The sequence below is a fragment of the Pelodiscus sinensis genome, chromosome 18, assembly GCF_052426305.1.
Source record: "Pelodiscus sinensis isolate ZL-2025 chromosome 18, ASM5242630v1, whole genome shotgun sequence".
NCBI classification, from domain to species: domain Eukaryota; kingdom Metazoa; phylum Chordata; order Testudines; family Trionychidae; genus Pelodiscus; species Pelodiscus sinensis.
Window position 1 is genome coordinate 1,987,119 of NC_143069.1, and position 25,016 is coordinate 2,012,134.

Below are 25,016 nucleotides of genomic sequence, written 5' to 3' on the forward strand. Positions count from 1 at the left end.
CTTTATTATTTTTGTACTTTTTACACCCAAAAATTTCATCACCCGCCCAGCTAGGATTAAGTTGTTTAAACAAATGTGTTGCCATGGTAGAAAAAAATGGTGTGTATCTGAAACCTGTAGGGACTGGGGGTACTTAGAATTTTTTTTTTGAGAAAGGGGTACTTTATAAAAAAAAAGGGTTGAGAAATACTGCTTTGGAGGATAGGATCGAAAATCCAACTGATCTGGACAAAGTGGAGAAATGGGCTGAGATAGAGGATGAAGTTGATAAGGACACATGCAAAGTGCTCCACTTGGGAAGGAACAATCCGTGTCTCACACACACAATGGGAAGCGACTGTCTAGGAAGGAGTCCGGCAGAAAGGGATCTAGGGGTCAGAGGGGACCACACGCTGAATATGAGTCAACAGGGTGACGCTGTTGCAAAAAAAGCAAATATGATTCTAGGGTGCGTGAACAGGAGTGCGGTGAGCAAGACAAGAGGAGTCGTTCTTCTGCTCTGCTCTGCACTGATTAGGCCTCGACTGAAGTCTTGTGTCCATTTCTGGGCAGCACGTTTCAGGAAAGATGTGGAAAAATTGGAGAAGGTCCAGAGAAGAGCAACAAAAATGATTCAAGGTCTAGAGAACATGAGCTAGGAGGGAAGATTGAAAGGGCTTGTTTAGTTTAGAAAAGAGAAGACTGAGGGGGGACATGAGAGCAGTTTTCAGGTACTAAAAGGTTGTCCCCAGGAGGAGGGAGAAAAATTGTTCTCCTTGGCCTCTGAGGACAGGACAAGCAGCAATGGGCTTAAAGTGCAGCCAGGGAGGTTTGGGTTGGACATGAGGAAAAACTTCCTGCCTGTCGGGGTGTTTAAACACTGGAATGAATTGCCTGGGGAGGTTGTGGAATCTCCATCCCTGGAGATATCAAAGAGCAGGTTGGACAGACGCCTGCCGGGGATGATCGGGTTAGCGCTGCCATGAGGACAGGGGACTGGACTCAAGGTCCCTTCCAGTTCCAGGGTTCTATGACCTTTCGGCTTAAAAAAGAGGAGACCAAGGGGGGATAGAAGAGAGGTCTATACAATCATGAGTGGTGTGGAGAAGGCGAATAAGGAAAAGTTACTGACTTGTTCCCATAACACAAGAACTAGGGGTCACCCCATGAAATGAAGAGGCAGGTTTAAAACCAACAGAAGGAAGTATGTCGACCTGTGGAACTCCTTGCTGGAGGATGTTGTGAAGAGCAGGACTTTAACAGGGTTTAAAAAAACCCCCACACAAAAACCCAAACCCTAGATACGTTCATGGAGGACAGATCCAACGATGGCTATTAGCTAGGATGGGGAGGGATTGTGTCTGCCAGAGGCTGGGAATGGGCGACGGGAGGGAGCACGTGAGGATTCCCGGTTCTGTTCCCTCCCTCTGGGGCACTGTGGGCAGACAGGACACTGGCCTGGATGGGCCGTTGGGCTGACCCTCTCTGGCTGCTCGTACGACAATCTGCAAACGCCTCTTGGCAGAACTTTCCCACGCCGCTTGCAAGAAGGCACCGCACGGGGTCCTGCACAGCCCCGCGGGCTCTTGGGAACCAGGGGCCTGGCTCGCTCCCGGCGCTCAGCAGTTCTAGCTTCCACGGCCGGCGCCGGAGGCCACGGTGTGTTCTGGTAGCAGGGCGTGGATCCGGGACGTCGGAGCTGCGGCAGCTCCAGGACCCTTCCCCCTGCGGAAAGCCCACCTCCGGCCCGCCTGCGGACTCGCCCTCGAAAGCTCAGGACTCGCTGCGTTTTGGGTTAGGCCTCAGTTTGTTTTTAATTGTCCAGACCGTTAGTCCCGCCCCAGACAACACAACCCCCGGCCAGACACAACCCACGCGCGGCCAGCCGGGCCAGGACGCGACGACTGGAAAGGCAAAGCCAGGAGCAGAGCTCACGCCGGGGCGGCTCCTTGCCGGACGCTAGGCGACCGGCCGGCGTTCCGGAGGCTGTCTCGGGCGCCCTGGCGGCGCTGGGCACCCCGCGGAGAGCAGGCGTGGGCCCAGCCCCCTTTCAGGCCGGGCTGAGGCAAGGCAGGCGGAAAGCAAAGAGGCGCCTTTCTGCTTCTTCGCTCACGGCTGCGGCTACCTGCGGAGAAAGGGCCTCTTAGACCCCGGCCCACCAACCGGGGGGGCCCTGAGCCCGTTAAATCGCTGCCCAAGGCGACACAGCAGGTCGCTGGCCGAGCTGAGGAGAGGACCCAGGAGGCCTGTTCCGTAGCTCCCTGCTGTAAATACTGGGCCTAGAGCCAGGAGTCCTGCCTCCTGCTCTAACTACTAGGCAACACTCCCTCTCACAGTGAGAACCCAGGAGTCCTGGCTCCCAACCTCCTCGCTCTAACCACTAACCTCTGCTCCCCTCCCAGAGCCAGGATAGGACCCAGGAGTTCTGGCTACCTGCACCTTGCTCTCACCGCTCAACCCTACTCCCTTTTCCAGACCGGAGAGAGGAGCCAGGAATCCAGACACCCTGCACTCTAACCACTAGACCCTACACCCCTTCCCATGCTGGGGTGAGAACCCAGGAGTTCTGGCTCCCAGCCCCCGGCCCGCTCTAACCACTAGACCCTACACCCCTTCCCATGCTGGGGCGAGAACCCAGGAGTTCTGGCTCCTAGCCCCCGGCCCGCTCTAACCACTAGACCCTACACCCCTTCCCATGCTGGGGCGAGAACCCAGGAGTTCTGGCTCCTAGCTCCCGGCCCGCTCTAACCACTAGACCCTACACCCCTTCCCATGCTGGGGTGAGAACCCAGGAGTTCTGTCTCCTAGCCCCCGGCCCGCTCTAACCACTAGACCCTACACCCCTTCCCATGCTGGGGCGAGAACCCAGGAGTTCTGGCTTCTAGCCCCCGGCCCGCTCTAACCACTAGACCCTACACCCCTTCCCATGCTGGGGCGAGAACCCAGGAGTCCTGGCGCCAGGCCAGGCCAGGCGCGAAATCCGGTTTGCCGGGAGCGGCGGGGGCAGGGGAGAAAGGCCTTGCGAGGCGCGCCGGCCCGACCCACCCCAGCAGGCCGAGGGGCAGGCCGGCGGGCGCTTAGCGCGGGTGGAGGCAGAGCTGGTACGGCTGCGGCATCTTCCCGAAGTTGTTGACGCCGGGGACCAGGCTGAGCTGCTGGGGCGCCACGGGCGAGCGGAGGGCGAAGCGCTGCAGGACGCCGGTGAAGAAGAGGAAGAGCTCCATGCGGGCCAGGCTCTCGCCCAGACACACCCGCTTGCCTGCGCCACAACACACCGGCATGAGCCCCGGGCGCCCGGCCGAGTCCCACGGGGATGCTACCCCCGGATCCCTCCCCCCCGGCTGGAGCCGTGCGTCTCTGGGGCTGGTAACCCGCCCGCTGCGCTCTGCCCCCTTCCCCGTGGCGTTACAGCCGGGAGCTGCCCTCTCGGGCGAGGACAGACCCCCCCAGGGCGGGGCCATCCCGGGGACTCAGCCCCGGGGCCAATCACCAGCCGCACGCAAGGCAGATGTTGCGGGGAGGGGGGGAAGGGGCGCGTCTGCCGCTGGCACAGCTCAGCCTGCCCCACGGGCTGCCGGCCGGCGAGCCCGTCTCCCGAAGACGATCCCGGAGCTCGTTCAGGCCAACGGGCCACGCGGGGCACTAGCAGCAGCCCCTCCCCCCCGCTCTGGAGGCAGGGCAGCTGTAAACCATGACGGGGCAGGCCACAGGGTCAGCACTAACCCCCCAGTCCTCCAGCCCTCGCCCCCTTCCACTAATGCAACCTCGCCTCAGTTTCCCCGGGGGGATTCCCTGGGGGGCTCCCCTGCCCTCTTGCAAACACATGCGCTCGGAGATGCGCTGTAGGCTGTGGGTGTTAGAGGAGAGGCAGCTTTTTGGGCACAGAGCCCTCGGGAGGAGCAGGCGGCAGGTGGGCGCCCAAGAGCTAAGAGGGACGAACAGCCAGGACTCAGGCTCACAATGCGAAAGGCCTTTCTGGCCCTCGGGGCGGGCGCCGTTCCCGGGGGCTCTGGGGACCTGCCGGCTGGCGAGTCGCCGCCCGTAGAAAGGGGGACAGTTTCCCAAGGCGGAGCTGGAACGGTCACAAAGAACCAGAGCGCAACAGCCCCTGGCTCCTGAGCCCCTCCCCGTGGCCTCGGGCCTTCCCAAGCATGGAGGGGCGGGGGCGGGGGCGCAGCCGGGCACACGGGGGAGCCGGGGACAGAGCCCTGTGCTCCGCGGGGACCGGCGGTCTAGAGCCACACACCCGCGGAAAAGGGCATGAAGGCGTTGTGCTTCCTGAAACAGCCGTTCTCGTCCAGAAAGCGCTCGGGGGCGAACGTGTCGGGGGCCTGATGTTGTTCCGGGTCGAAATGCACCGTGCTCAGCAGCGGGTAGACGTAGGTCCCCTGGGGAGCAGAATTAGCCCCTGGCACTCTGCCTGCTCCCCTGGACTGAGTCCACCACGTGGCCAGCACAAGCCCCGCCCCTTCTGCCCGAAGCCACGCCCCTTTCCTAAGACCCCGCCCCTTCAACCACCTCCTCCCAACCAAGTCAATCCGGGTGGTGGTGGGGGCAGGGTGGGATTTAGCGGGTGCTCCCCCCCCCCCACAGCTCCTGGACCCCACACGCCGGCCCCCCCCCCCACAGTTCCTGGACCCCATGCGCCCGTCCACCCTCCCACAGCTCCTGGACCCCACACGCCGGCCCCCCTCCCCACAGTTCCTGGACCCCACACGCCGGCCCCCCCCCCCCAGTTCCTGGACCCCACGCGCCCGCCCTCCCTCCCTCCCGCAGCTCCTGGGCCCCACATGCCAGCTCCCCTGCCCCGCAGCTCCTGGGGCCCATGCACCCACCCCCCCCCCCGCAGCTCCTGGGCCCCACACGCCCGTCCCCCTCCCACAGCTCCTGGGCCCCACACGCCCGCCCCCCTCCCACAGCTCCTGGGCCCCACATGCCTGCCCCCCTCCCGCAGCTCCTGGGCCCCACACGCCCGCCCCTCTCCCGCAGCTCCTGGGCCCCACACGCCCGCCCCTCTCCCACAGCTCCTGGGCCCCACACGCCGCTCCCCCCTGCAGCTCCTGGGCCCCACACGCCGGCCTCACACGCCCCCCCCCCCCCCGCAGCTCCTGGGCCCCACATGCCCGCCCGCCGCCAGCCTCACCTTGGGGAGGAGGTACCCCCGGAACCAGGTGTCCCTGATCACGGTGTGCGGGAGGCTCATCGGCAGGATGTCACAGAAGCGCTGGATCTCATGCAGCGTGGCGTCCGTGTACGGCATCCGGCCCCTGTCCTCCGTGGTGGGCGTCCGGTCCCGCCCCACCACCGCGTCAATTTCCTGGTGGATTTTCTCTGGGGGGCGGGCCGGAAAGGGGGGGATTAGCCACTGCCCATGTCCCAGCCGGGGCTGGGCGGGACGTCATGCCTCCTGCCCCATGGAGGGCTGCGTCTCTGCCTTACCTTGCACCTGGGGGTATTTGAGCAGGATGAGGAAGCCGTAGCGCAGGGTGGTGCTGACGGTCTCCGTCCCGGCGAAGAATAAATTGAAGGTGGCCATGACCAGGTTCTCCAGGAAAAACTCGGTGGCGGGATTCTGTTTTTCCTGGAGAAAGGGATCAGCCATCAGCGCCCTGATCCACTCCTAGATCCTCTGGAGATCTGTCCCTCGACGGCTTGGTGCCGTCTTTATCCGGGTGGGGAAAAGGACGCACAGAGGGGGACGACCCAAGGAGTGGCAGACTGTCCTCCACCCCGGTGCTCTACCCACTCAGCCATGCTGCCTCTTTAAGGGCCCTGTTAGGGTCCGTCCTTAAGGGTGGCCCTTTCCTAGTGGCCACCGTGACTGGTCTCAAGGGCATTTCATGGGTAAGATAACAACCTACTGCTGCCACCAGCAAAGAGGATAACTCCTTAAGCTCACAGCGCTGAGAGCTGAGCCGGAGGTTTGATGTCAAAATACTGCTGCCGGAAAACAAGGGCGGTTTGGGTTTTTCCTCCTTCACATAAAAACTGCCAAGGGAAGCGGGCGTTTCCCATGCAGGATTCCCGGTGTTGGAAACGGAATTGATTTCCAGCGCTGAAAAGTTCAGTGAGAAGTTTTTTGCCAACTTTGCAAACTCCTAAAGCGGTTTCTCAAACAAGGCACAACAGTTTGGAGGAAATATTCAGCCCAAAGCGCAGATTGGGGGTCGCCGTGAAGCATGTAGCGAGTTGACTTTGCCAAATTGACTTTGTCAATAAAACCCCCCCGAAAAACCAACATCGGGCCGAGACTTTGTCAAAACAAAGCGTTTGGGGTTTTTTCCCCCGTTAGCACCAACTTGTTATTTGTTTTTTAAAGATATTTTGCCCTTGGAAAGGGTTCAGAGAAGGGCAACTAAAATGATGAGGGGTTTGGAACGGGTCCCATATGAGGAGAGGTTAAAGCGACTGGGACTTTTCAGTTTAGAAAAGAGGAGGCTGAGGGGGGATAGGATAGAGGTCTATAAAATCATGAGTAGTGTGGAGAGGGCAGATAAAGAAAAGTTATTTATTAGTTCCCATAATAGAAGAACTAGAGGACCAAATGAACCAAATGAACCAAATGAAGTTAATGGGTAGCAGATTGAAAACTAATAAAAGAAAGTTCTTCTTCACACAGCGTGTCGTCAACCTGTGGAACTCCTTGCCAGAGGAGGCTGTGAAGGCTAGGACTATGATAGAGTTTATAGAGAAGTTAGATAATTTCATGGAGGTTAGGTCCATAAAAGGCTATTAGCCAGGGGATAAAATGGTGTCCTTGGCCTCTGTTTGTCAGAGGCTGGAGAGGGATGGCAGGAGACAAATCGCTTGATCTTTGTCTTCGATCCACCCTCTCTGGGGCACCTGGTGCTGGCCACTGTCGGCAGACAGGCTACTGGGCTAGATGGACCTTTGGTCTGACCCAGTACGGCCGTTCTTATGTTCTTCGTTCTGAAGGTTAAAAGTCTCAAGGGGAATCCGTTTGCGTGACCCAAAGGGAAAGTCTCGATTTTTTTGAGTTTGCCAAAAAAAACCCCAACAACAACAACAAAAACCCTCGCTTGAGATCAGCCTGAAATTAATTTTTTTCTTGTTTTTTTTTTTTTTTTTTTTAAATTTTTGGGGTGGTCACTAACTTTCCAGCCGCGCCAGCCGATCCAGCTCCGCTCTGCCCCGGGTAAAGGTGGGCTGGCGAAGACACCGCCCGGTTTACTAGCACGCTAAACTGCAGAGCCATGGGTGGCTGGTAATGGACGGAAGGGAAGGCATAGCCTTTCCAAAACTGCCTGCACGCCCAGCTGCCTAAGGCTGAGATCCTGGCGTGGCAGCCCCGACTCGCCGCATGGCCAGGAAAGCTCAGGTTGGAAGTGGGCGGGGCTTGGGTGCAGGGGCGGGGCCTTGGCCTGGGGCTCTCGCCCGAGGCCCAGGAAAGGCGCCGAGGGGTGAGCCCCCCCCCCCCCAGCATTAGTTACCTGCTCCATTTTCACCAGGAAGCAGTCGATGAAGCTCTGGGGCATGCTGAGATCCGCCACAGCCTGATGCATTTTGATTCTCTCGGTGATGAAACGGATGATCTCCCGAGAGTATTTGCTTCCTGCGTGGTGGGGTCCGGGGAGCTTCTCCAGCAGGCCGGGGAAGGAATTGTACAGCTGTAAGGAAAACCGGTGGTTACCCGGCTCACCCAGGACTGCGCCGCACTGCGGATAACAACCTACTACTTCTGCCAGCTGGGTCACTCTGGGGAGGGATCTGGGGCGGGGGGCTTATGTTTGTGGGCTCAGGGTCTGCTGCTCCCCCATTGCGGAGGCTGCTTCATGCTGTGTTCAATGGTCGTACACCCCCCCAGTCTCAGCCAAACAGCTTCATGGGTGACAGGGGCCTGATTTTGTGTAGTAACAATAATCGGTTCATCATTAAGTTCAGCAGCGCCCTGCGCCTCACCTGCCTTCAGACATTTCATCTGAAATAGACAGGTCTCAGCTGTCGGCAAAATCCAGCTAGCTCTGCGGTGGAGCTGGGCAGCTGTTTACACCAGGGATGCTGCTGAAGTTAGGGAAAATGGGAAATATTTGCCCAGCATAAAAAATGCAGCTACCTCTGGGGTGGAACGTGACAGCTGTGTATAACAGGATTCCCCAAACAGTGTTGGGATGCAGCTGAAGTTAGGGAAAATGGGAAATATTTGCCCAACATTAAAAATGCAGCTACCTCTGGGGTGGAACGTGGCAACCGGGCAGCAGCAAGGTTAGGGCCGGAAGCAAGGCTGGGGAATTTGGAGGGGGGAGGCAGAGAGAGATTGTAATGAGCCAGGGAAATTGGCGTGGAGGGAGACTGGGGTTCCTCCCCTACCTGGGCGGGAGCTAAGCCTGCAAAGCGGAACCGGTGGTATATGAGCTTGTTCAGGGTGACGAATGTCTCGTCGGTGTATTCGAAGCGGCTCCCGAAGACAATGGAGCAGATGACGTTGGAGACGGCCCGGCTCAGGTTAAAGGTGGGGTCGAAGGGCGCCCCTAGTGGAGGGGAGGGACAGAGCCATGGGACCTGGCTGGTGCTTTCAGCACCTTGCAGGGCACCGGAGAGACACAAACTTGCTCGGACCTTTGGTTTTCTGGAGCTCCTCCAGCAGGCACTGGGCCTCCTCCCGGATGCGCTCCTCCACGCCCCGCTTGCCCATGCCGAAGTCCCGCAGGGTGCTCAGACAGAACCGGCGCAGCTGCCGCCACCGCTCCCCGTTGGCGAAGGCCACCCCTGGCCAGCGGGCAGTGGAGAAGGAGAGGTGGGTAGACAGTGAGGCTGTCTGTGCGCACACACTGGCACCCGCACGCTTGCACACCTGCACCCATGCATTTGCACACACACACACGTGCACACACACGTGCACACATACACCCATGCACATGCACACACATCTCCTACACACATGCACTCGTGCACCCACCCGCATGCACGCACACACACAATTTGCATACCTGCACCCACAGATGTGCACACACTCAAACGTGCACACACACTTGCACTCAGAGGTCCATACACACTTGCACCCCTACACGTGCACACTCACTTGCACACACACATCCACATCCACACGCACACATGCACACTCACTCATGCAGGTGCACACACTTGAACACCCCTACCCACTCGTGCACACACACTTGCACCCCCCCACGCACGCACGCATACCTACATTACTTTGCTTTTCTCAGAAATGCTGAGGTTCTGGTAGCAGACTGAAATCCCAGGGGCTCTGCTGCCTCATGGGAGATGTAGTCCTGCCAGGCGACCCCTCTCTGACCTGGCCCCAGACCAGGCTAGTAGATTTTGTGCACTCCAGCCCTGCAGGGCGATGTAGGGGGTGGGGGAGGACCAGCGTGGGTTCTCCAATGCTGGGGGGGAGCCCCTGAGCCTCCAGGCAAGCCGGGGGCCACATCCGGCCCCTGGGTCTTAGGTTCCCCGCCCCTGCTTTAAAGGCTAACGAATGTCTTAGGGTATTGGAGCAGAAGCTTTTGTGAGAACAACCCCCTCTTGAGATGAAAGGAAAGGAAAGGGGAAAAAGGGAAAGGGGAAGGGGAATAAGGAAAAGGGAAAGGGGAAAAAGGGGAAGGGGAATAAGGAAAAGGGAAAGGGGAAAAAGGGGAAGGGGAAAAAGGAAAAGGGGAAAGGGAAAGGGGAAGGGGAATAAGGAAAAGGGGAAGGGGAATAAGGAAAAGGGAAAGGGGAATAAGGAAAAGAGAAAGGGGAAGGGGAATAAGGAAAAGGGAAAGGCAAAGGGGAAAGGGAAAGGGGAAGCAAAGAAAGGCTATGGAGCTGGGGCCGTTCATTACATCGGTGCTGATGACTCCGGGGAGGCCCTGGCTCTCCGGCAGTGGGGAGAAGGTGGGGGTACCCCGACGGGCAGCGACCTCCTGCAGTGCCAGAGCCGCCCTGCGCGTTTGCTTTGCCCTGGGTGCAGCGTGCCAGAGGGGCGCAGGAATTCGGGCCCCCACTCCCCAGTGGCTCAGAGCCAGGACCCGCTGTCAAGACCTTCGCCCGAGGCCCAGCCGGCCTGGGGGCCTCCCTGCCAGGGGGGATGGGAAGGTCCCACCCCGACCGGGAGCCGTCCCTGCAGACGGGTCCGTGGTGCAGCCCCTCGCGACGAGCGGCCCAGAGGCTGGGCTAGGCGACGGGGCGCTCACTAGCTGCCCTGCTCCGTTCATCGCCGCTGTCTGCAGGCAGGAGTCTGGGCTGGCCGGGTCGTGGGTCGACCTCTCTGGGGCTGTTCTGACGGCTCAGACAGGGCTGATGCCCCAGGACAGGCGGGGGGGGGGGCAGCCCCATCCCTCCTGTCTTCCCCCCGCATGTGGGACGCTGCTGGAGCAGCAGGGCGGGGCCCGGGCAGGAGCGCGCTCACCGTGTCCGTTGAAATCCTTGGAGAACGCCGGGATCTCCCCGCGCCCGCTGAAGTCCTCGGCCTGGTCCAGCAGGGCCTCCTTCACCGCCCGGTAGCCGCACAGCACCACCACCCGCCGGGTGCCCAGGTGCACCGTGAACACCGGCCCGTAGCGCTCCCACATCTGTGCACCGGGGCGTGGAGGCAAGGGATGGAGGTTCGGAGCATCCGCCAGATGCGGGCCGGGCCCCCTCCCTCCATCGCCTGCCCCCGGACCACACCTGGAACCGCGGCTGAACCGTCAAACGCTAGAGCCACGGGGGCCCAGCCACCAACTCTGCCGCCACGCGCCTCTTCCTCCTGACATGCTCCCCTCTAGCATCCCTCCATCATCCCTCCCTCACACCAAGCGCCCCTCCAGCATCCCTCCCTCCCTCCTGCCACGCTCCCTCTAGCATCCCTCCATCATCCCTCCCTCACACCAAGCGCCCCTCCAGCATCCCTCCCTCCCTCCTGCCACGCTCCCTCTAGCATCCCTCCATCATCCCTCCCGCCACGCACTCCGCCCTCCTGCCACGCGCCCCTCCATCATCCCCCTGCAGCCTGTGACCCGAGGGATCCGGCCCCAGTGACGCTCCGGCCGGCCGGGGTCCGAGCCGGGCACTTTGGGGAGCAGAGCCGGGCCCTCACCTGCTGGAAGGAGACCAGGAAGTTCTTTCTGTCCAGCTGCAGGAAGTTCCCCAGGAGGGGCAGCGGGGTGGGGCCCGGGGGCAGCGGCCCGGGCTGGGTGCGGCGCTGCCAGGCGGAGGCCAGGAGCATGCCGGCGATGCAGAGCAGGAGCAGGGTGGCCAGGGCCAGCTCCATGGCGGGCGGGGATCCGGCAGGCAGCGGGCGCGGCGGGGCCCGGGGCGGCCGGGTTATAAGGGCAGCAGCTCGTGCCTCCCTGATGCGCGTGGGTGGCTCGTTAACTGGCGTTAGGCATTAATTGCTGGCGTTACTATAAAATGCTCCCCCCGGCTAATCCCCCTTCCCCCCCCCCTCCAGGGCCCTTTTCCAGGGGAAAGTTGAATGTCTCCCCCCTCCGGACACAGCAAAGCCAGCCCCCCAGCCAGGCCACCGGCCCCAGAGCTGCCCCTGGGGGGGCGCGGCAGGACCAGCCCAGCCCCCTGCGGTGGGGGCAGCCACTGGCCCTCCAAGCCCTGTGCGGGCACCCGGGGCTCGGCTCTCCCTGCTCCAGGGCTGGGGCGGGAGCCGGGGCGTTCAACCCCTGGGCCCCACGGGGAAGCGCCAGCAGTCCCAGGGCTGCTCTAGTTCACCCTCTGCCCCCTGTGGGCCCAAGCAGCCCTAGTGCGGAGCATGCTGGCCACGCCCCACCCCCATGGGCTCTGGGGGGCAGGGAACAGCCACAGGGCAATGGGTTCCAACCCCGCCCCCCCCCTGTGGGCCCACGGGGGCAGGGACTGGCCACCGCGCCGTGTGCTCCAGCCACGCCCCGATCCGCCCCTTATGGGCCCTGGGGGGCAGGAACTGGCCACTACACCATGTGCTCCAGCCATGCCCCGATCCACCCCCCTCTGCTGCTGACTCACCAAACCCCACCCCCACCCGGCCTGGCTTCGCCCTGCTCCCTCCGGCCCAGAGGGCTGGCAGCCAGCTGGCCCCGGCGCTTGCCGTTGCCCTGGGCAGGGCGAGCGAGGAGCAAAGGCCGGTCAGTGTGCTCAGCCTGAGGCCAGGGGGCGGGGGCAGGTGGAAAGGGGTCTGGGGGGGGCCTGTCCTGGTGGTCTCAGCACCTTCGCTCCCAGGGGCTGTTCCCGGCTGGGCTCAGCACGTCCCGGCCGGCAAACGGGTTTTCCCCTCCCCTGGCTGAAGAAAGTCGACCCCATAGAATGTGACTGGAATGGGGGAGGAGGAGGGAGCTCGGGGGGGGGGGGGGTGCAGGAGGGGGCTCCGGCTTTGGGGGGCAGGGCTGGGCCAGGAGGGGCTTCACCTTGAGTGTGTATAGGGCAGCGGAGGTGGGGGGGCTAAGGCAGCTTCCGGCCTCTCCTGGCCCCGCAGACCAGGCTGCGCCCCAGAAGCAGCCAGTCCCAGCCAGGGGGAGGGCGGAGCTAGCGCCCGGGGCAGTGTGGGGAGGCCTGGGCGCTTCCCCCCACACCTAGAAGCCGGGCCTGTTGCGGCTGCTTCTGGGGTGCAGCACAGTTCAGGCAGGGAGCTGCCTTAGCTCCCCCCCCCTGCTGCTCACCTGATCCCCCTGCAGCCACGAGCCCCCGCGCCCGACATCCCAGTGCCCCGTCCTTTGCAAACCGCTGTCCTGCTGCACTCACCCCCCCGGCCGCCTGGCCCTTTCCGCTAGCCGAGCCCCATGCCCCACACTGCCCCGGGGTGAGGCGGTGGAGCTTCCGAGCCACGGTGGAGTCGCTTGGGTATTCAGACGCATGTTTTACCATTTCGACATTCATCCGGCTTTTCGGCCCTTTCCCCGCACTGGCTCCGGTCGAGGGGTCCAAGCAGGGCGGGGAGGCGGGGTCCCACAGCCAGCAACGACCGCCGCGGCTGAGAGGGAAACTGCCCGGCGTCGGACCTGGGGGCTCCACCCGCCCTGGCCGCGGGTGCGTCGGAGGCAGATCCGGGCGTTGTCTCCCGGCAGGGCTCCGGCGTCAGCGGTACGCACCTAAGCCAGCCAGGCCCAACGCACTGGCTCGCCCTCGCTGGGAGGCGCCTCCGTGGATGTGCTTGTGGGGGGCCGGCCAGGGAGGCTGCGACATCACGGGGGGCTGTCTGCTCTGTAACCCGGGGTCCCCACCTGGCTGTGAGCTACTGACTCCCCCACATGTGGGTTGGCCCAGACACCCAGTCGCAGCCTGAGCCGGTAACAAGGGAGAGACAAGGGAGGCAGAGACCGGGCTGGGGGGCAGGGGCTGGGCAGGTTGGCTGGGCAAACATGCAGTGGACAGACTAAGCCGAGTGCGGGGGGTTCGGGGGCCTGGGTACCCCGCCCCAAGGGGTCTGAGGCTTCGGGGGCCTGGGTACCCCGCCCCAAGGGGTCTGAGGCTTCGGGGGCCTGGGTACCCCGCCCCAAGGGGTCTGAGGCTTCAGGGGCCTGGGTACCCTGCCCCAAGGGGTCTGAGGCTTCAGGGGCCTGGGTACCCCGCCCCAAGGGGTCTGAGGCTTCAGGGGCCTGGGTACCCCGCCCCAAGGGGTCTGAGGCTTCAGGGGCCTGGGTACCCCACCCCAAGGGGTCTGGGGCTTCAGGGGCCTGGGTACCCCGCCCCAAGGGGCCTGGGGCTTCAGGGGCCTGGGTACCCCGCCCCAAGGGGCCTGGGGCTTCAGGGGCCTGGGTACCCCGCCCCAAGGGGTCTGGGGCTTCAGGGGCCTGGGTACCCCGCCCCAAGGGGTCTGGGGCTTCAGGGGCCTGGGTACCCCGCCCCAAGGGGTCTGAGGCTTCAGGGGCCTGGGTACCCCTTCCCCAAGGGGTCTGGGGCTTCAGGGGCCTGGGTACCCCGCCCCAAGGGGTCTGAGGCTTCAGGGGCCTAGGTACCCCGCCCCAAGGGGTCTGAGGCTTCAGGGGCCTGGGTACCCTGCCCCAAGGGGTCTGGGGCTTCAGGGGCCTGGGTACCCTGCCCCAAGGGGTCTGAGGCTTCAGGGGCCTAGGTACCCCGCCCCAAGGGGCCTGGGGCTTCAGGGGCCTGGGTACCCCGCCCCAAAGGGTCTGAGGCTTCAGGGGCCTGGGTACCCCACCCCAAGGGGTCTGGGGCTTCAGGGGCCTGGGTACCCCACCCCAAGGGGTCTGAGGCTTCAGGGGCCTAGGTACCCCGCCCCAAGGGGTCTGGGGCTTCAGCGGCCTGGGTACCCCGCCCCAAGGGGTCTGGGGCTTCAGGGGCCTGGGTACCCCGCCCCAAGGGGTCTGGGGCTGCCTGCCCCTAACTCCGACGTGCACCTCGAACCCGGGCCGCGCGGTATCTCCGAGAAGCACTAAACCCCCCATTCCCATCTGGCTGCAGACGGGGGTGCAAGGCCGGGGGTCGCTGTTCAATGACACGTGCCAGGCAGAAACACAAAGACGTCCCTCCGGCCGACGCTGCCCCTGCCGTCGGCGGCCAGCGGAGTTTGCTACGGAGGCCCCAGGCCCCTGTAAAAATCCAAAGCCCCGCGCCAGCCGCAGGACGCGGACGCCCTAATGAGTTTGTCCGTGGGAAAGCCCCGGGCTCCTGGTGGCTGTTGCCGAAACAGACGCGCCCGACCCCTCTGGGACCTGTAGCGTCCCGGGCCACGGCCTCGCGCTTTTCCTCCCAGGGAAGGAACACGAGACGAGTCAGCAGCTGGTGGAACGAGGGTTTATTTCCCACCCCGTGTTGCTCGCAAGGGTCCTCGTGGGGGCTCTGGGCAGCCCCCAGCCAGCCAGCAGGAGCAGGTGGGCAGGAGGGGCGGAGCCTCTGGAGGAAGGGGCGTGGCCTCAGGGCCAAAGGGGCGGGGCTAGCCTCCCGGCTTTGCAAGGGGGCTGTGGAGGCAGGTGCCCCTAGCGCGGGAGCAGCCTGAGCTGGTAGGGGCGAGGGATGTTGCCCAGCCCGCTCTGCAGGGGGCTGGTGTCCAGGGCGGCCGGGTCGCCCAGCGGCTCCAGGGCGAAGCGCTGCAGGATGGTGGTGAGGAAGAGGAAGAGCTCCATGCGGGCCAGCGCCTCGCCCAGGCACACCCGCCTGCCTGCGGACGAGACGGGACAGCCAGCAGGGTTAGCGGGGGCCCGGAAAGCCCAGGAGCAGGCGCTGAGTGACTCAGTGTCCCTGCCCCAGCGCTGACGGAGCAGGACTGCTGGGTACCAGCCCTTCTGCTCTAACCACTAGAGACCACACCCCTCCTGACCTGGGGAGAGAACCCAGGAATCCTGGTTACCTGCCCCCCCCCGCTCTAACCACTACACCCCACTCCCCTGCCAGAGCTGGGGAGAGAACCCAGGAGTCCTGGTTACCTGCCCCCCCGCTCTAACCACTACACCCCACTCCCCTGCCAGAGCTGGGGAGAGAACTCAGGAGTCCTGGCTCCCAGCTCCCTCTCCCCCCGTTCTAACCACTAGACCCTGCTCCCTTCCACAGCTGGGGAGAGGACTCAGCAGTGCCCGCTCCAGCCCCCCACCATACTAAATGCTCGGCCCCACCCACTCCTGGACACGGCCACGCATCGCTTACCGGCCGAGAAGGGCATGAAGGCCTCGCTCTTTTGGAAGCGCCCCTTCTCATCCAGGAAATGCCTGGGGTCAAAGTCGTCCGGGTGCTCGAACTGACTCGCATCCCGGAGGACGGAGGTCAGCAAGGGGAGGATGGTGGTGCCCTGGAGAGGGAGATGAGGGGCCGTGGGCGGGCTAACTTTGCTGGGGTAGAGAGGGAGGGGAGAGGCCGCCAGCCACGCAAAGGGGCATCTTCCACCCATTCCCCTCCCGTGGCCCAGCCCGTGTTGCTTAGCACTTCCAGGGAAGGAGGAATGGACCAGCTGGGGACAGCCCGGGCATCAGGTGGGCCGCCTGCCGTGAGAGTTGAACCTGCGACCTCTGGATCTCCAGCCAGGAAGCCTGACCGCAGTCGCTAAGAAGGTGCAGCTCCCCCGGCCACCACCAGAGGGAGACAGCTGCATTAAGGGCGGCGCCCCATTTTCCATCCACAGGATGGGAAAAGGAGGGTTTTGACTAAGGACAATTTCCACCATCAATGCCTGTTTCCTGCAGAAAATGGAGATTTGGGGTAGAACTCCCCCCCCCCCAATATATTTTGAATCAGAAATGCTGCCACAGTGCATGCTGGGAGTTGTAGTTTGGTTATTTTGTGTCTCCATCTCCCTTTAGCGGCCAGGCTGTCCATTCTGCCTCCCATGATGCACCATGGTTAGGGAAACCCAGGATCCTTGTCCAAAGGGGGAGTGTGCTCAGGTGCAACATGGGAGATGTAGTCTGGCCAACAAGCCAGGCTAACACAGGAGAATAGGGGCAAGTGGAACCTGAACTACATCTCCCATGGTGCACCATGGCCAAGGACTCCCATGAGGTAGTGCCTCCCCTTCTCCACAACAGGGCATCATAGTGCATCCTGGGATATGTAGTCTGACCAGGAAGCCTAGCTTGTAGAGGGCAACGGGGCACGTAGCACTTAGACTACATCCCCCATGAAGCTTTGCAGGGGCATTTTGGAACTGAAATATTTCCAGTTTGGGCCCCAATTTTTTCAGTTTTCCAAGGTTTGCCCTAATGCCAAAATTTTTCCCCGTGTTCATCAACATTTTCCACGCTCACCGAAAACCAGGCCCCACCGTTTGGTTAGCTCTGCTCTCCCGCTCGCCCCATCCCACCCACCGTGCCCCCTCCCCTGTAAGACCTCCCCCGCCCCGGTGCCGGGAGCCTGACCTGGGGGATCGTGTACCCTCTGAACTGGACGTCCTGGGTGGTGGCGTGCGGGAGGTTCATGGGGAGGATGTCGGCGAATCTCTGCACCTCGTGGATCACGGCGTCGGTGTAGGGCATGCGGCTCCGGTCCTCGATCGCCGGCGGGCGGGCCCGCCCCATCACCCGCTCAATCTCCTCGTGAACTTTCTCTGCACCGGGAGGAACAAGACGGAGGCCAAAGGTGAGGCCGGTGGGACCAACCCGGCTCCTCCTCTCGCGCCAACAAAACCCCCCACTTGGTTGAAGGCAACGGCCTACTAATGCCGCCAGCAAAAGGAGCGACTCCCCGTTCTTCGCAGATCTCCGGGGTGCCTCTAAGCCCGGCAGCTCTTCCTGCATCTCCTGCTCTTCCCCTTGGGCTGAGTTTTCCGCTCTCCGCCAGGCCAGGTCCTGCTCTGCCGAGATCTTCCCCAGGGCAGCCGGTCTCCTCTCACTGCCGCCAGCCCTCGCCAATTTCGGGCTGCCTGGGGCTCCGGCCTTTGGTCTCCAGTCCACAGGATGCTCAGCCTTTGTCGCTCTTTGCCTCGTAAAGGGTCACAGCCCACGACAGGGATGATCTAACCGCTAGACCCCGCTGCCCTGAAAGGCTGGTGTCATTGCAGCACCGCATCACACCCGCTGGGAGCCTCGCCCTGTGTCCCTACACTGCTTGAGCCCTCCCCAAACACCCGGGGGTTTCCCCTTCCCAGCAAGGACCCAGAGGGGGAAACTGAGGCACTGAGCCAAGCCAAGTCTTGTCGTCCTCCCTGCTCCCGGCTCAGGGCAGCTCGTCCACCCAGTCCGGCTGTACCTTGTATCTCGGGGTGCTTCATGAGTAGCAGGAGCCCGTAGCGCAGGGTGGTGCTGACCGTCTCCGTCCCGGCAAAGAACAGCTCCAGCGTCGTCATGACCAAGTTCTCGGTCCGGAAAGCAGAGTGGGGATCCTGCTTCTCCTGGTGGAGGAGCACAGGGCTCAGCAGGGCTGGGAGGGGACTTGGGGGCCCTGTGACTGCGCCGCTGGGCCAGCGGCAGCCAGCGCCCAAAGGGCACCGGCCCGGAAGCCAGCCACGCCCACTGCTGCCAGGCAGGCACAGTGACAAGAGGGGCCCGGTGTCCGGCTGCACCAGGCGGAGCACTCGCCGCAAAGCACAGCACGGCCGAGATCAGGGCCCGTCGGGCCAGGCGCCCCCAGACCCCCCCAAGATCAGGGCCCGTCAGGCCGGGCACCCCCAGACCCCCCCGAGATCAGGGCCCGTCGGGCCGGGCGCCCCCAGACCCCCCCGAGATCAGGACCCGTCGGGCCGGGCGCCCCCAGACCCCCCCGAGACCAGGGCCCGTCGGGCCGGGCGCCCCCAGACCCCCCCGAGATCAGGGCCCGTCGGGCCGGGCGCCCCCAGACCCCGGCCGAGATCAGGGCCCGTCGGGCCGGGCGCCCCCAGACCCCCCCGAGATCAGGGCCCATCGGGCCGGGCGCCCCCAGACCCCCCCGAGATCAGGGCCCGTCGGGCCGGGCGCCCCCAGGCCCCCCCGAGATCAGGGCCCGTCGGGCCGGGCGCCCCCAGACCCCCCCGAGATCAGGGCCCGTCGGGCCGGGCGCCCCCAGACCCCCCCGAGATCAGGGCCCGTCGGGCCGGGCACCCCCAGACCCCCCCGAGATCAGGACCCGTCGGGCCGGGCGCCACCCAGACCCCCCCGAGATCAGGGCCCGTCGGGCCGGGCGCCCCCAGACCCCGGCTGAGATCAGGGCCCGTCGGGCCGGGCGCCCCCAGACCCCGGCTGAGATCAGGGCCCGTCAGGCCGGGCGCCCCCAGACCCCGGCTGAGATCAGGGCCCGTCAGGCCGGGCGCCCCCAGACCCCGGCTGAGATCAGGGCCCGTCAGGCCGGGCGCCCCCAGACCCCCCCGAGATCAGGGCCCGTCAGGCCGGGCGCCCCCAGACCCCCCCGAGATCAGGGCCCGTCGGGCCGGGCGTCCCCAGACCCCCCCGAGATCAGGGCCCGTCAGGCCGGGCACCCCCAGACCCCCCCGAGATCAGGGCCCATCGGGCCGGGCGCCCCCCAAGCCCCCCGAGATCAGGGCCCGTCAGGCCGGGCGCCCCCAGACCCTGGCCGAGATCAGGGCCCCTCGGGCCGAGCGCCCCCAGACCCCCCCGAGATCAGGGCCCATCGGGCCGGGCGCCCCCCAAGCCCCCCGAGATCAGGGCCTGTCGGGCCGGGCGCCCCCAGACCCCCCCGAGATCAGGGCCCGTCGGGCCGGGCGCCCCCAGACCCCCCCGAGATCAGGGCCCGTCGGGCCGGGCGCCCCCAGACCCCCCCGAGATCAGGGCCCGTCGGGCCGGGCGCCCCCAGACCCCCCCAAGATCAGGGCCCGTCGGGCCGGGCGCCCCCAGACCCCCCCGAGATCAGGGCCTGTCGGGCCGGGCGCCCCCAGACCCCCCCGAGATCAGGGCCCGTCGGGCCGGGCGCCCCCCAGACCCCCCCGAGATCAGGGCCCGTCGGGCCGGGCGCCCCCCAGACCCCCCCGAGATCAGGGCCCGTCGGGCCGGGCGCCCCCAGACCCCCCCGAGATCAGGGCCCGTCGGGCCGGGCGCCCCCCAGACCCTGGCCGAGATCAGGGCCACATTGCTCGGGCCGGGCCACGAAGAGCTGCTGATCTGAACAGACAAGGGGGGTGGGAGGATAAAGGAATCTCCCCCGCTCACCAGGAGGCTGGGAGAGGAGGGCTCTGACCCCCGATCTGCCCCGGCCCTGCCCGGCGGCTCCGGCTGCTGGCTCACCTCCGCCATGCGGAGCAGGAAGCAGTCGATGTAGCTGTCGGGGGCACTGGGGTCCAGCCGGGCCTGGTGGCGCGTCACTTGCTGGGAGACGAAGCGCCGCAGGGCGTCCGCGTTGCGGAACATGGCGTTGTGCCGCCCGGGCAGCACGGCCAGCAGGGCCGGGAACATGTTGTAGAGCTGCAAGGGAGCGGGAGGGCAGAGGGCACCGGGGGGTCCGAAACTGCCCCACCCGCGGCCTGGCTGGGCATCCCGCCGGAGCCGCCACGCCAGCAGGCCCAGAGCCCAGGTCATCTGTGTCCCTCTGTCCGTCCCTCCCGCCCCCCCAGACACCCTCTGTCCGTCCTTCCATCCCTCTGTCCATAACCACACCTGTCTGTCCATCCCTCCCACCCTCCCCAGACACCCTCTGTCCATCCGTCCATCCGTGTCTGTAACCACACCTGTCTGTCTGTCTGTCCCTCCCACCCTCCCCAGACACCCTCTGTCCATCCTTCCATCCCTCTGTCCGTAACCACACCTGTCTGTCTATCTGTCCATCCCTCCCACCCTCCCCAGACACCCCCTGTCCATCCGTCCATCCCTGTGTCTGTAACCACACCTGTCTATCTTTCCCTCCCTCCCCAGACACCCTCTATCCATCCGTCCATCCCTGTGTCTGTAACCACACCTGTCTGTCTATCTGTCCGTCCCTCCCACCCTCCCCAGACACCCTCTGTCCATCCCTGTGTCTGTAACCACACCTGTCTGTCCATCTGTCCGTCTCTTCTGCCCTCCCCAGACACCCTCTGTCCATCCGTCCATCCCTGTGTCCGTAATCACACCTGTCTGTCCATCTGTCCGTTCCTCCCACCCTCCCCAGACACCCTCTGTCCATCCGTCCATCCCTGTCCGTAACCACACCTGTCTGTCCATCTGTCCACCCCCACCTAGCCATCCCTAAACACACCCTCCTATCTACCCGCCTCTCCATCCATCCCAGACACACCGCGCCTGTTATCCATCCCTCCACGGATCTCCGATCACACCCCTGCCTCGTGCCATCCGTCGGCCCACTCCCGCCCCCCCGCTCGCTGTCCGTCCATCCATGCCCCCCGACCTCCCGACCTGGCCCCAGCGGGAGCTGAGCAGCTGGAAGTTCTCGTTGAAGTGGCTCAGCAGGCCGAGGAAGGTCTGGTCCGCGTAGTCGAAGCGGCTGCCGAAGACCAGGGAGCAGATGATGTTGGAGACGGCGCAGCCCAGGAGGAAGGTGGGGTCGAAGGGTTTGCCTGGGGGGGAGGGATCAGCGCTTCACCGGGGCCGGGGGGTCCTGCTGGGAGCAGGCGAGGGAAGGGGGCCAGGGTGCGCCCGGCCCCGAGACTCCAGATCGACTGGGCTGGCGCTGCAGACTGGGCTGGCGCTGGCGGTGCCAGCGGCTCCTGGCAGCCCCTGGCACCGAACTGGCCGCAACGGACGGTGGGAGCCCGTCATCCCCGCCTGGCGGCCGTGACCGTCAGCAGAGACTTCAACAGCACCGGAGAGGCTAACAACACACGTGGCGGGGAGCAGGAGCTCGCGGGGGCACTGCCCGCTTCTTCCGATGAGCGCAGCGAAGGGGCCCAGGGGAGAAATAAAACCAGGAGGGTTTAGGGACAGTCACCAATGAGGTGATGAACTTGCGGGAATTTACCACCTTATGTTCTGTAAGAATAATCCATGTACATCCTCTTCTACACCGTGACATGGTTTGAGTGTGTGCACGAGCGTGCGAGGGGGTGCGTGAGTGTGCACATGAGTGTGAGCTAGGGTGTGTGTGTGAGTGCAAGTGTGTGAGAGAGAGGGAGTGCGTGCAAGCGAGTGCATGTGAGTCAGCGCATGTGTGAGTGCGAGGCTGAGTGGGCGTGTGCGTGAGTGTGAGGTGGAGTGCGTGTGTGCGAGGTGGAGTGTGTGTGGGCGTGCGAGGTTGAGCGAGTGCAGTCATGCACCAAAACAGTGTGCCTGTTGCACGGGTGAAATCTGAGCAGACTGCACTAGAGGAAAAGAAACCCTGAATTTGCACGACTGGGGGTCACTCTCTTGACTCCTGCACCCCGAAACTCTGAGCAGGACTGTGCCAAAGGCAGATGGGAAAACCTGCAGCGGTTTCTTCTTCGACTGCCTGGGTGACTAGCAGGATGGCTTCTGCCCCCAAGCGTCGTCGTTGTTGTGAGTATTACAGGAGCACCTAGGAACCGCATCACAGACTGGGGCCTCGGCCAGACCCCGGCCGAGATCAGGGCCCTTCGGGCCGGGCGCCCCCCAGACCCCGGCCGAGATCAGGGCCCGTCGGGCCGGGCGCCCCCAGACCCCGGCTGAGATCAGGGCCCGTTGGGCCGGGCGCCCCCCAGACCTCGGCCGAGATCAGGGCCCGTCGGGCCGGGCGCCCCCCAGACCCCGGCCGAGATCAGGGCCCCGTCGGGCTGGCACAGACCAGACCCCGGCCGAGATCAGGGCCTGTCGGGCCGGGCGCTCAAGGACACGGTAGCACCTTCCCCAAAGGCTCCGAGTCTGAACAGACAAGGGAGGGCTCTTTCCCCCTCTGCAAAGCGGGCAAAGGCAGGGAAGCTGCGGAGCCCAGGGAGGCGACGTGGTGACCCCCAGCCCAGAGGGGCAAACCCAGTCCCTCCGCCCGCCCTTGAGCTTGCTCGAAGCGGCTTCCTTGAACCCTGGAGGCTGGAACGGCCGCTCTGCGGCTCCGTCGCGCCTCGGGCGGTGGCAGGGCGTTCCGCCGGCTCGCGGGGGGAACGGCGGGTACCCAGGCCGAGGTGCTGGCCGGGGGGCCCGGGGGCTGCCGGCGAGGCGGGAAGCACCTACCCAGGGTGCTCTGGAGCTCCTCCAGCAGGCACTGGGCCTCCTCCCGGATGCGCTCCTCCACGCCCCGCTTGCCCATGCCGAAGTCCCGCAGGATGCTGAGGGAGAACCGGCGCAGCTGCCGCCACTGCTCCCCGTTGGCGAAGATGAGTCCTGGCGGGAGGGGCAGAGAAGATGCTGAGAACTGGGGGCGGGGAGGGGACGGCTGAGGGAGGGGTCGCCATGGGACTGGCTCCGGCACTGCCATGGCAGGACACCCGGGGGTGCCGCAGGGCAGGACCGAGGGACATCGCTGCTCCCCCTCCAGCCCAGAGACCTGGCGAGTGTCCCCCCCACCCAGAGCCTCACAGGCTGAAAGCTAAAGCTTCACCCCGCCCCAGGGAGAGGCCAGGAACATCGTCCCCCCGTTACCGCTTGGGAAACTGAGGCACGGCGAGACCTGTCCAAGAGCACACGGAGCCCACGTGCTGTGAGTCTCAGCCCCTCCCTCGCCCTAGCCTCTAGATCCTCCCCTCTCCTCTCCCAAAGCCAGAAGAGCGCCCAGGAGTCCCGGCCCCCCGCCCCGCCACGCTAACCACTAGCCCCTACTCCCCTTCCCGGGCCGAGGACAGACCCCAGGAGTCCCGGCCCCCCTCCCTGCCCCGCCACACTAACCACTAGCCCCCACTCCCCTCCCCGGGTCGAGGACAGACCCCAGGAGTCCCGGCCCCCAGCCCTGCCACGCTAACCACTAGCCCCCACTCCCCTCCCCGGGCCGAGGAGAGAATCCAGGAGTCCTGGCTCCCAGCGTTGACGACGGGACCCTCTGGCCCACGTCACTCCAGGGCATGTTCCTCACCAAACCCATTGCTGATCCTGGCCGCGGTGGCCAGGCTCCCCCTCCCGCCGAACTCCTTCCCGCGGTCCACCAGGGCCTCCTTCACGGCCGCGTAGCCGCACAGCACGACCGCCCGCCGCGGGCCCAGCTGCAGGGTGAACACGGAGCCGTAGCGCGCTCGCAGCTGAAAGCGACACAGAGGGAGCGGGTGGGAGTGGGGGTGCGCGCCCCGGGCCCCGGAGCTACGCAGTATGCCAGGCGGCTAACCCCGCAAGAGAACTGGCCAGGACCCTCGCTGCTTCCCGCCCGGGGAGGGGCGCAAGGTGCTCGGCCGACCTCAAGGAAGAGGGTGGCACAGGCGCCGCTTGACAGCTGGGGAAACTGAGGAAGAGAGGGGCACAGAGACAAGGAATGATCACTATGGCCTGCCACCTTGCCGGAGCCGGGAGCGGAACCCAGGGGTTCTGACTCTCGGCTCTAACCACTAGACTCCCCTCCCCTCCCTGGGAGAGAACCCAGCAGTCCTAACTCCCTGTCTTCCCTGTTCTAACCACTAGACTCCCCTCCCCTCCCAGCAGTGGGAGAGAACCCAGCAGTCCTAGCTCCCTGTCTCCCCTGCTCTAACCACTAGACTCCACTCCCCTCCCAGCAATGGGAGAGAACCCAGCAGTCCTAGCTCCCTGTCTCCCTTGCTCTAATCACTAGACCCCACTCCCCTCCCAGCAGTGGGAGAGAACCCAGCAGTCCTAGCTCCGTCTCCCTTGCTCTAACCACTAGACCCCACTCCCCTCCCAAGTGCTGCCCAGCCCGGAGTCATGCCCAGGAAACGGCCCCTCACCTTGACGACTGATTTGGCCAGTGCCTTGGTGTCCAGCTGCAGGATGTTCCCGATGAAGGGAAGCGGCGTGGGACCCGGCGGGAGCTTCCCCCTGGCCTGATGCCATCTCCACGCCGCCACGAGCAGGAGGCAGGAGGCGCAGACCCCCAGGAGGAGAGAGAGGGCTCCCGAGAGCTCCATGCTGCCGCGGGGTCGGCTGCTCCAGTGCCCGGTAGCAGGACAGGTAATAATTAACCAGGGCGCAGCTCACCCTTTGCAGGCTAGATCCCTGCGGGCGACCCCCTGGGGAGGTGTCCTTCCAGAGTCGAGCGGTGTCAATGGCACGGCCTGGGGAGCGCCCGTAGGACCAGCCCCGCCTGGGGTCCCATTGCGCTGCCGGTCGTGGCCCTTAGCCAGCCCAGGGCCTCGCTGATTTCCAGGTGACTTCCCAGGGGCTTCCTCGTTGACTTCCTGTTGACATCCCATTGGCTCGCTGTTAATTCCTCGTTGGCTCCTGTGGAAATCCCATTGGCCACGCGGCCTTCCTGTGGCTCCCTATTGAGTTCTCATTTAGCCACATTGATTTCCTGTTGATAGCCTATTGATTTCCCATTCACTTCCTATTGGCTCTTCTGACTTCCTGTTGGCTCCCCATTGACTTCCCATTGGTCACAGTGACTTTCTGTTGGCTCCCTATTGTGTTCCCATTTAGCCCCATTGATTTCCTGTTGACTCCCCATTGATTTCCCATTCACTTCCCATTGACTTCCTGTTGATATCCCCGGAATGTTCCATTCACTTTCTATCGACTTCCCATTGGCTTGCTGGGAATTGCTCATTGACGCCTGTTGAGAGCCAACTGATTTCCCATTCTCTTCCCGTTGACTCCCCGTTAACTTCCTGTTGGCTCCCCATTGATTTCCTGTTAACTTCCTGTTGGCTCCCCATTGACTTCACTATGTTCTGCCTCGATAACATCATGGCTGAGCAAAAAACAGACTCCAACTTGCAAGATTTGGCCCATATTCAGTTTTCTCCCAAGCCTTGGGGGCAG

At 64.3% G+C, this 25,016-nt stretch overlaps 2 protein-coding genes across 5 annotated transcripts; both read right to left on the reverse strand.

The window, feature by feature from the left end:
* Positions 1 to 404: 404 nt before the first annotated feature.
* Positions 405 to 15,644, reverse strand: LOC102452325 (cytochrome P450 2G1-like). The gene is made up of 11 exons (XM_075915581.2): positions 15,505 to 15,644; positions 11,018 to 11,270; positions 10,349 to 10,511; positions 8,557 to 8,706; positions 8,308 to 8,468; positions 7,431 to 7,607; positions 5,419 to 5,560; positions 5,123 to 5,310; positions 4,226 to 4,367; positions 3,025 to 3,238; positions 405 to 2,104 (listed from the first exon to the last, which is right to left on the reverse strand). The coding sequence occupies exons 2-10, from the start codon at positions 11,189 to 11,191 to the stop codon at positions 3,057 to 3,059; spliced, it is 1,479 nt and encodes a 492-aa protein (XP_075771696.1). The 5' UTR covers positions 11,192 to 11,270; positions 15,505 to 15,644; the 3' UTR covers positions 405 to 2,104; positions 3,025 to 3,056.
* LOC149523158 (cytochrome P450 2G1-like) lies at positions 14,631 to 24,544 on the reverse strand. 4 transcript variants are annotated; one of them, XM_089769874.1, is made up of 10 exons: positions 23,984 to 24,544; positions 23,413 to 23,526; positions 23,167 to 23,329; positions 22,332 to 22,481; positions 20,607 to 20,767; positions 19,503 to 19,679; positions 17,539 to 17,680; positions 16,710 to 16,897; positions 15,505 to 15,646; positions 14,631 to 15,022 (listed from the first exon to the last, which is right to left on the reverse strand). In XM_089769874.1, exons 1-10 carry the CDS (start codon positions 24,161 to 24,163, stop codon positions 14,841 to 14,843), a joined length of 1,599 nt encoding a protein of 532 aa, XP_089626000.1. In that variant the 5' UTR covers positions 24,164 to 24,544; the 3' UTR covers positions 14,631 to 14,840. The 4 variants fall into 4 exon arrangements, with proteins under 4 accessions (XP_089626000.1, XP_089626001.1, XP_089626003.1 ...); XM_089769875.1 differs by having other exon boundaries at positions 14,632 to 15,022; positions 23,167 to 23,293; positions 23,984 to 24,542; XM_089769876.1 differs by lacking the exon at positions 23,413 to 23,526 and having other exon boundaries at positions 14,633 to 15,022; positions 23,984 to 24,522.
* Between the last annotated feature and the right edge of the window lie 472 nt (positions 24,545 to 25,016).